Below are 11,096 nucleotides of genomic sequence, written 5' to 3' on the forward strand. Positions count from 1 at the left end.
AGAATCCAGAGGACAGTACATTGTAACTCAGACTCCTGCAGTGAAAGCTGTTCTCCCAGGACAGTCAGTCTCTCTGAACTGTAAAACCAGCAGTAATGTGCATGGTAATAACCTTCTAGCCTGGTACCAACATAAACCTGGAGGAGCTCCTAAACTCCTTATTTACTATGCTACAACACTTCAGTCTGGGACTCCATCTAGATTCAGTGGCAGTGGATCTGGGAGTGACTTCACTCTGACCATCAGTGGAGTCCAGGCTGAAGATGCAGGAGATTACTACTGTAAGAGTTTCCACAATCTCAACAGTGTCTGGGTGTTCACACAGTGATACAGAGCCGTACAAAAACCTCCCTCAGTCAGACTGCACACTGACTGTACTGATACAGCTGGGATCTACTGCAGGTGCTGAGGAGGAAGAGACAGAGACATGGAACACTGACTGTACTAAAATACACTGAGATAAATATATCAGTGATGCTGACATTATGTCAACTCAACTCACCCTCATGCTAAAGCATTCCTGAACTGATAACACTCACAGGTCCAGACTACATAAATATTACTTCCCTGCTGCTATGGCCAACAAACGTTTTCGTAACATGTCACACAATAAGTTGAATGGACTCCATCTATGTGCAATAGTAATGTCTCACATCATTTCAGAATAAATGACCTAGCTTCTGTAAGGTCCCTCAGTCAGTTATAAATGTGGGTGCTAACCAGGAAGATGATTATCTTTTTTTATTATTCTGGAAAATACCAGAAGCTTATTTGATTAGTGATGATGCTCTGCATTGGCAGCACATGCTTCAGTGCTCTGGGAGTGTTTATATCCCGTGAGTTTAAAAATGACCATAGAGAGCCCTTGTTTCTATATGGTGTAGTAGGTCAGTTTGTGACTGGGGGTATTCTAGTTAATTATTTCTATGTGGTGTTCTAGTGATTTGTATGATTCCCAATTAGAGGATGCTGGTAATCATTGTCTCTAATTGGGGATCATATTTAGGTAGCATTTTTCCCACCTGTGTTTGTGGGATATTATTTTGTGTTTTGTGCATGTGCACCACGTAGTCACGTTTCGTTGTTCGTTTATTGTTTTTGCTAAGTTTCACTTTATAATAAATATGTGGAACTCAACATCTGCTGCGCCTTGGTCCGTCTCTTCTCATGTTTGTGACAAATACCCATCTTATCTCATCTATTCAATTGTGGTTTATTCAGTGTAAGAAAGTCCCCTTCCTTGAATCCACCTCAGAGGTTACAGTAAAACTAGTTCACCCACTCACATCTGGCCCAGTCCAGGCAGTGAAATTGAAACTAGACTGGGAACTGTGGGAGTGAAACTGAGATTTACATAGACAGGGCTAGGTGTTTCTGCTTGTCCCAGAATAGAGCAGCAGTGTCACCAGATGTTCATTCTGTTCCCGTGGCTTGGAGGTAGAGAAGACCCCCCACATTGTTGAAAACCGTAGCAAAAACATTGAATTTAGTAAAATCATATTAGGAATAAAACATGATGAATATATACTGTATGTTATGGAAAGTAACTGTTTAGCAGTGTGAGTTCTGAGAGCAGATCTTAGAGGTTTATTATCAAACATCACTAATTATCATCACTGGTATTGGTGCTACAGTATAACAGGATCAATCAGTTGTAAACATTATTGCAGAGTATTTGTTAGATCAGATGTGCTTTAAATTCTGTTTGAAAACATGAGAGGAGCTATATGCTACAATGCTGAAACGATAGAACCTGATTGATATCAATTAGTATGAAATGTGCTGCCTATTTAAGAGAGTGATGACTGGAGTGATGATTAAATGAACAATTGGGGTTAGTTTTCAATCAAAACAAGGTTTATTTTAATTCATAGGCAAGAAGACATGAACAACTGAGTCTCAAAATAGTTCATTTAGCACACAGCACTACTGATACTATTCACTATTATGCTGTAACATTCAGCTGTAAAACAGTAATGTTTCCAGAACTAGCACCATGTGGGGACTCTCTTGACCCCTACAATGGCTTCTCCTGTCTCTAGACACTACAGTGACTTTTACGGAAGGCGGCCGCATCGCTGGTGTCATCATGGGCGACCCTGCAGGTGTACACCTCTCCCTCTTCCCAGCGTGCCTTGCTCAGGGTCAGGGTGCTGCTGCGGCTGTAGCGACCACCCTTCTCTTCTTCTGTGGTGGTCAGGATCCCCTCCTTCACCTCCGCTCCGTCCACCTCCCAGCTCACCATCGCCCCCTGGGGGGAGTAGCCACTCAGCAGGCAGGCCAGAGTAGCCGAGCCCCCATAGAGCTGCTCAGAGGATGGAGGGAGCAGAGACACTGTGGGCCTGACAGAGGGACCAGCTGGATGAGGGGAGAGATGAGAGCAGGGTCAGCTAGTACTACTCCTTGATTGAATATATTAGGAGAGAAGAGGATATGAGAGAGAGAGAGCGAGAGAGAGAGAGAGAGAGAGAGAGAGAGAGAGAGAGAGAGAGAGAGAGAGGTAGAGACAGAGAGATACAGAGAGAGAGAGAGAAAGGAGGTGAGGAGTAGTAATACACACAAGATAAACAATTAGATACAGTACCGAGAACAACTGACAACAAACAACAAAACAAGGAATCTATAAAGATAAAGGCAAAAATATTTAAAAAAATGTTGGACAAAACAATCCATCAGAAAAATGTATGTTGCATTCATGCTCTACAGTTTAGCCCACCAAGAGCAACAAAACACGAGGATGGGGTTTCGAGGACACAGGCGAAGCCTTATCCGAGTCTAGTCCAGGACTAGGTTTAATGTGTCTGGCAAATGGCCCCTATTTCTACAGAGACATGCAGTAAAGAGATATCACATATTCTGATTTACTAATCAGATTGACTATTCACAGTGTATATCTCCAAATCAATTTAGTCAAATCTACTCTGAGACAAGCCACAATGACCTCAAAATACTATTCAAAACTATAGATGACGTTCAACTTTAAGCCATGTCAGTGTTAACATCGATTGTGATGACTATACAGTGTTGCTTTTATATTAGAAATAGTAGTTGCTACATCTTGACAGAACAGTGAGGTGATATGCAATCCTGTATATCAAAATGTGCTCTTTTTAAATCACGTCAGAATATTTTAAACACCAAATAAACTTGGTGATATGTGAACAATTCTCTCACTTCTCTGCCCTCTACCAATCTGCCAATCTGTCCACAGACATTTCTAAAAAGATATAGCCTAAAAGTATTTCTTCTGGAGAACATAACATTTCATAACTTTGTTCAATAGCAAGATTTCATTTTTTTGTATAATAGAAGACAAAAAGTGTACTTACTTTTCAGCACCAGTTTTGTGCCGCTTCCAAATGTCCACCACGGTGATTCATTCTGGTGAATTCACCGTACAAAAACCTTCTTCACACAAGAGTGAGCACCTACACACAGAACACTCTCAGTTCCACCCTAATAGTTCTGAAATACTAGAATAATATAATGAAGACTTATAGTACTGAAGCACTAGACTAATAGGGCAATAGGGATTGATAGTACTGAAGTACTAGTATAATACAATAGGGACTGATTGTACTGAAGTACTAGTATAATACACTGCTCCAAAAAATAAAGGGAACACTAAAATAACACATCCTAGATCTGAATGAATGAAATAACCTCATTAAATATTTTTTTCTTTACATAGTTGAATGTGATGACAACAAAATCACACAAAAATTATCAATGGAAATCAAATGTATCAACCCATGGAGGTCTGGATTTGGAGTGACACTCAAAATTAAATTGGAAAACCACACTACAGGCTGATCCAACTTTGATGTAATGTCCTTAAAACAAGTCAAAATGAGGCGCAGTAGTGTATGTGGCCTCCACGTGCCTGTATGACCTCCCTACAATGCCTGGGCATGTTCCTGATGAGGTGGCGGATGGTCTCCTGAGGGATCTCCTCCCAGACCTGGACTAAAGCATCCGCCAACTCCTGGACAGTCTGTGGTGCAACGTGGCATTGATGGATGGAGCGAGACATGATGTCCCAGATGTGCTCAATTGGATTCAGGTCTGGGGAACGGGCAGGCCAGTCCATAGCATCAATGCCTTCCTCTTGCAGGAACTGCTGACACACTCCAGTCACATGAGGTCTAGCATTGTCTTGCATTAGGAGGAACCCAGGGCCAACCGCACCAGCATATGGTCTCACAAGGGGTCTGAGGATCTCATCTCGGTACCTAATGGCAGTCAGGCTACCTCTGGCGAGCACATGGAGGGCTGTGCGGCCCCCCAAAGAAATGCCACCCCACACCATGACTGACCCACCGCCAAACCGGTCATGCTGGGGGATGTTGCAAGCAGCAGAACGTTCTCCACGGCATCTCCAGACTCTGTCACGTGCTCAGTGTGAACCTGCTTTCATCTGTGAAGAGCATAGGGCGCCAGTGGCGAATTTGCCAATCTTGGTGTTCTCTGGCAAATGCCAAACGTCCTGCACGGTGTTGGGCTGTAAGCACAACCCCCACCTGTGGACGTCAGGCCCTGATACCACCCCCATGGAGTCTGTTTCTGACCGTTTGAGCAGACACATGCACATTTGTGGCCTGCTGGAGGTCATTTTGCAGGGCTCTGGCAGTGCTCCTCCTGCTCCTCCTTGCACAAAGGCGGAGATAGGGGTCCTGCTGCTGGGTTGTTGTCCTCCTACGGCCTCCTCCACGTCTCCTAATGTACTGGCCTGTCTCCTGGTAGCGCCTCCATGCTCTGGACACTACGCTGATAGACACAGCAAACCTTCTTGCCACAGCTCGTATTGATGTGCCATCCTGGATGAGCTGCACTACCTGAGCCACTTGTGTGGGTGAAAGCACCGCCAGCATTCAAAATTGACCAAAACATCAGCCAGGAAGCATAGGAACTGAGAAGTGGTCTGTGGTTGCCACCTGCAAAACCACTCCTTTATTGGGGGTGTCTTGCTAATTGCCTATAATTTCCACCTGTTGTCTATTCCATTTGCACAACAGCATGTGAAATGTATTGTCAATCAGTGTTGCTTCCTAAGTGGACAGTTTGATTTCACCGAAGTGTGATTGACTTGGAGTTACATTGTGTTGTTTAAGTATCCCCTTTATTTTTTTGAGCAGTGTACAATAGGGATTGATAGTCCTGGGTTAGGAGTATATACTACTGAAGAACGAAGATAACATTTTCATATTGGATCACTGATTTACAGTATAAGGTATTTACAACATTAGAAAATAGTCTGTGTCTGTATAATCTGTATATTGTTACATGTTTAACAGTTCTGAATGTGGGGCCTTAACAGGAATATTATTTACATAAAACACTTTGCATTGGCAGCACATGCTTCAGTGCTCTGGGAGTGTTTATAGCCTTGTGAGTTTAACACTGAGAGCTGTCCTTCATGACAACAGAACCCACAACAACCATGACTTTTATCACTATCTTCATCTGGATACTTTCTTTCTACTTCAAGGGTGAAACATTTTTCAGAAAGTTCTATGTTTATTTAATGAAAATTCAACAATGAGTAAACTGAAAGATTGTTTTATTAATTCTGGGTTATTAATTCCAATTATTGGTGTTATCTATGTTTCAGAATCCAGAGGACAGTACACTGTGACACAGACTCCTTTGGTGAAAGCTGTTCTCCCAGGACAAACAGTCTCTCTGAACTGTAAAACAAGCAGTGATGTGTATCCTAACTGTGGTTCGTCTTTGCCCTGTATGGCCTGGTACCAACAGAAACCTGGATCCAATCCAGAACTCCTTGTTTATCAAGGAAGTACTCTTAACTCTGGGATTCCATCTAGATTCAGTGGCAGTGGATCTGGGAGTGACTTCACTCTGACCATCAGTGGAGTCCAGGCTGAAGATGCAGGAAATTACTACTGTCAGAGTTACCACAGTGGTGGAGTGTTCACACAGTGATACAGAGTTGTACAAAAACCTCCCTCAGTCAGACTGCACACTGACTGTACTGCTACAGATGGGACCTACTGCAGGTGCTGAGGAGGAAGAGACAGTGACATGGAACACTGACTGAACTCAAATACACTGAGCTAAATATATCAGTGATGCTGACAATATGTCAACTCTTTCACCCTCATGCTAAAGCATTTCTGAACTGATAACACTCACATGTCCAGACTACATAACTATTACTTCCCTGCTGCTATGGCCAACAAACGTTTTCGTAACATGTCACACAATAAGTTGAATGGACTCCATCTATGTGCAATTGTAATGTCTCACATCATTTAATAATAAATGACCTAGCTTCTGAAAGATCCCTCTGTCAGTTATAAATGTGGGTGCTAACCAGGAAGATGATTCACTTTTTTTATTATTCTGGACAATACCATAAGCTTATTTGCACAGTGATGATACTCTGCATAGACAGCACATGTTTCAGTGCTCTGGGAGTGTTTATAGCTCTGAGTTTCACTTCATGACTGAGAGCTGTCCTTCATGACAACAGAACCCACAACAACCATGACTTTTATCACCATCTTCATCTGGACACCTTCCCTCTGCTTTCAAGGTTACAATGTTAAGATTTTTTTTATATTGTAGAAAGAAATCATTCAATATGCACAAAATAATAATATAGATGGCTTTAATATGTATATTCCAAACTATTTATTACAATATGTATTTAATAATTAAATGTGTTTTTAATACATTTTCAAGTGGACAGTACACTTTAACTCAGACTAGTGCAGTGAACGCTGTTCTCCCAGGACAGACAGTCTCTCTGAACTGTAAAACCAGCAGTAATGTGCATGGAAAACCCATCTAGCCTGGTATCAACAGAAAGCTGGAGGAGCTCCTCAACTCCTTATTTACTATGCTACAACACTTCAGTCTGGGACTCCATCTAGATTCAGTGGCAGTGGATCTGGGAGTGACTCTGACCATCAGTGGAGTCCAGGCTGAAGATGCAGGAGATTACTACTGTCAGAGTTACCACAATGGTTCAGTATTCACACAGTGATAAAGAGCAGTACATAAACCTCCCTCAGTCAGACTGCACAGTGACTATACTGCTGGGACGTACTGTAGACGAGATCAACTCTGGCATTTCACAATGTGATTAGAAAGCGATAATTCAGACAAAATGTTCTCTGTTATCATTATCATTATCATCATCATCATCATCAGTATCCTGATTAAATTACAGATGATTATTGCCATATTGTCATGACACCTCAGTGTAAATATAAAAAGTAACCCCACCGAGTCGCAGAAGTCCAAAAAATGTGAAACATTTCAGCCTCCACTTCCCCCCCCCCCCCCCCCCCCCCATGTATGAAAGAAAAAGATGTGGAGCTCAGACATTAGACTCATGTCCGTAACTGTCAATGCCTGTCGTTAGTAATACTGTCACACCCTGACCATAGAGAGCCCTTGTTTCTCTATGGTGTAGTAGGTCAGGTTGTGACTGGGGGTATTCTAGTTAATTATTTGTATGTGGTGTTCTAGTTTATTTTTCTATGTTGGTTATTTGTATGATTCCCAATTAGAGGCAGCTGGTAATCGTTGTCTCTAATTGGGGATCATATTTAGGTAGCATTTTTTCCACCTGTGTTTGTGGGTGTCACACCCTGACCTTAGTATTCTTTGTTTTCTTTATTATTTTGGTTAGGTCAGGGTGTGTCATGGGTGATGTATGTGTTTTTGACCCTGTCTAGGGGTTTTGTATGTCTATTGGTGTTTACTAGTCTAGGTGTTATGTATGTCTATGGTTGCCTAGATTGGTTCTCAATTAGAGGCAGCTGTTTATCACCATATTTAGGCAGCCATATTCCTTGGGTATTTTGTGGGTTATTGTCTATGGTTAGTTGCCTGTGTCTGCACTTGTTTATAGCTATAGCGTCACGTTCGTTTTGTGTAGTTTGTTAAAGTGTTTCTTCATTAATAAATAGAAGAATGTATTCACATCACGCTGCGCCTTGGTCTCCTCCATTCAACCAACGTGACAGTGGGATATATTTTGTGTGCACCGCGTAGTCATGTTTTGTTGTTAGTTTATTGTTTTTTGTTTTTGCTAAGTTTCACTTTATAATAAATATGTGGAACTCAACATCTGCTGCGCCTTGGTCTGTCTCTTCTCATGTTTGTGACAAATACCCATCTTATCTCATCTATTAAATTGTGGTTTATTCAGTGTAAGAAAGTCCCCTTCCTTGAATCCACCTCAGAGGTTACAGTAAAACTAGTTCACCCACTCACATCTGGCCCAGTCCAGGCAGTGAAACTGAAACTAGACTGGTAGCTGTGGGAGTGAAACAGATTTGCATAGACTAGGCTCGGTGGTTCTGCGTGTCCCAGAATAGAGCAGCACTGTCACCAGATGTTCGCCCTGTCCCCAGGGGTTTGGAGGTAGGGAAGACTATTATTATACTATATCTTGAAGTAGTGGCACATGTAATGTTAGTCATTTTTATTATGTATTTAGCTTCAAATCATAGACTATAACACACGTCCAAGATACCGGTAGACTGTGTGATAGTTCTTATTTTATTGCTGGAAATCTGTCAAATTAAACATGTCTGACACAGACTCGGTATCCTGATGAATACAGACAGTAATCAACTACTACCACGCCAGAACCTCTTCTATTATATCATAGTATATTGTGATGGTATTAATTACTGGTCAATGATGATGTTCAGTGAGAATGAGGTTTAGGCCTAACAGTTTTCAAAGACACCATGAACCAGCCTTACTGAATGCATTTATTTTTCAAAATATTCAAAATATATATATGATCCAGTTAACTAATAGAAACAACACAAATATGCATTGCAAAAATACATCTTTATTTGAATCCATTATTACATAATTGAAGCATCAAAGCAAACATGATAGTGAATAAAACACATCACATCAAATCTAAATCTAACAAAATCTCAGTCTACAGAATGGATTGACACATGAACTCAAGCCAAGCCCCCTGTCAGTCTATACGAGAGTGATCACTAAATCAGAGAACGAAGCAAGTCAAAGCAGAGGAACCAGCAATCTCTCTCCACAGGGGTGTGTGACTGGTGGGTCCTACCCAGAACAGTCAGCCTTCCTCAGGGTCTTGGTGACTGGAGTCTGGGATTTCTGCTGGGCTTCACAGGTCACCTCTCCTGCCTTGGTCCACTCCTGGGCAGTGAGAGTCAGGGTGCTGCTCCAGCTGTACAGACCATCCTTCTCCAGAACCCCGGGACTGGTCTCCTGCTTTTTGCTGGTCCCATCCACTTTCCAGCTCATGGTCCAGTCTGAGGGGAAGCCCTTGTTGGCCAGACACATCAGTGTGGCTATTGTTGTACTGGACAGCTCCTCACTAGAGGGGGGCAGGATGGTGAGGGTGGGGGCACTGTTACCTGGAACAAACAGAACACATCAACTTATTAACTGCATCAAGTACAACTACAGTAAGAGCTCATCTTCAGCAAAGTACACATCAAAATAAAGTGAATTGGAAATGCCCTCTAAACATGAATGTAAAAGTTAGATTGTTTAGTAATATGATAAAGCAGATTTATGAACCGAACAAGTATTAAATAAGTAGAGTTACAGGTTATACGACGTCAGTTATACATGTCATACAGATATTATTTAGGAATGGATCTGATGAGAATTGCCTAGTCATTTTCATAGTATTTGCATAGTATTTTCATAGTACTAACAACCATGTTAGTTCATGAAGTTGGTTACAAAAATAACTGAGACCCTTTGTCTTCACACTAACAGTGAAGACTACCATGAACTCAATGCAACAATAATGACTACTATATCCAATACTGGGAAATAGTTATTATACCAAAATTAAGAGTTGTATTCTGCAATCATACAAATCAGACATAAATAAACCTACAATTTAACATTTTGATTCAATAAAATGTTAGTTGAAAGAAGGCCCAGTCAAAAGCAATTAAACCATTTAGAAAATCTAAAATCGCCATATTTTCATAGAGACAGAGTGTAAGAATAATATACTTGGTGTAATCAGAAAGAAATATCAAGATATCTTGTTACTTACTTCCAACATCTAGTCTGGTGCCGCTACCAAAAGTGTACCACAGTGATACAATCCCTATTACTGCTGGTACAAAAACCTCCTGACCATTGGACAAGCTGAATGTCTTTAGACTGTGGTTCAAATCATTGACTCTAATATGGTATGAAGACTTGCCAAAGATGATTTTATCTTGTTCATTTGAAATAAAGTGCTTTTTCTTTTGTTTTTGATGAAACTCCTGTTTATTGAACATTTCCTACAAGGTGCAGTATGTTTATTCGTACACCTAATCTAGAATGTAGGCTAATCACTCTCATCTCTGAAAGGCAGGTCAAATTGAATATGATGTAATAACATACTTGTGAAAATTGTCCATATTATGTGTAGGCCTTGTATATTGTTTCCCAAAAACATGTAGAAAAGGTAAGTACAAAATATCCTCAATATTGAGGCTAAATTGATAGAGAAATTGACTCACAAGATCAAAAGGTGAACAAAACAGTTAATTTAGTTGTATACTTACTTCCAACATCTAGTCTGGTGCCGCTTCCAAAAGTCCACCACAGTGATACATTCCCTATTACTACTGGTACAAAAACCTCTCTGTGTTGTGTTGCTGCAGATGTTACAGTGAAGATCACTCATACATAATCATAATACTAATACACTTTAACATCTTCCAGGTAGAACAAACACTTCATATTAGCTGTTTCTAGATAATACAAATGAATTTGATCTTAAATCCAGATATGAGTCTTTTTTCCTTCCTCTGTGTATCAGGTGTTCTCCTAGTCTGTAGGTACAGTCCAGCATTAGATAAGTGTTGCTAGTATTCCTCCATATTGTCCATATGAAAGACAACAGCAGCAGCAGTAGTGATAGTGATCCATGTTGTATATTCCTTTATTAAACATGTTGATCTCACATTTAACAGTGGTGGTAAAGTCACAGAGGACAGACAACACTACCAGAGGAATCCTACCAGCTTTAGTTTAGAGAAGTGTTCACTAACTGATTAGAGGAACTTACATCAGAGACCGAGCATGAGTGAACAGACAGTTCATTATAG

The 11,096-nt window shown here is 40.9% G+C and overlaps 1 long non-coding RNA gene and 1 gene segment (V, D, J or C); both read right to left on the reverse strand.

Moving 5' to 3' along the window:
* Positions 1–1,834: 1,834 nt before the first annotated feature.
* Positions 1,835–3,618, reverse strand: LOC110490770. Its single transcript, XR_005036142.1, has 2 exons — positions 3,330–3,618; positions 1,835–2,358 (listed from the first exon to the last, which is right to left on the reverse strand). It is a non-coding gene; the product is annotated as an uncharacterized LOC110490770 (long non-coding RNA).
* Positions 3,619–8,817: 5,199 nt separating this feature from the next.
* LOC110490448 lies at positions 8,818–10,524 on the reverse strand. The segment is given in 2 exon segments: positions 8,818–9,389; positions 10,049–10,524. Coding segments are annotated over 2 exon segments (549 nt in total).
* Between the last annotated feature and the right edge of the window lie 572 nt (positions 10,525–11,096).

This window comes from Oncorhynchus mykiss, chromosome 15 (assembly GCF_013265735.2).
Source record: "Oncorhynchus mykiss isolate Arlee chromosome 15, USDA_OmykA_1.1, whole genome shotgun sequence".
Lineage (NCBI taxonomy): Eukaryota > Metazoa > Chordata > Actinopteri > Salmoniformes > Salmonidae > Oncorhynchus > Oncorhynchus mykiss.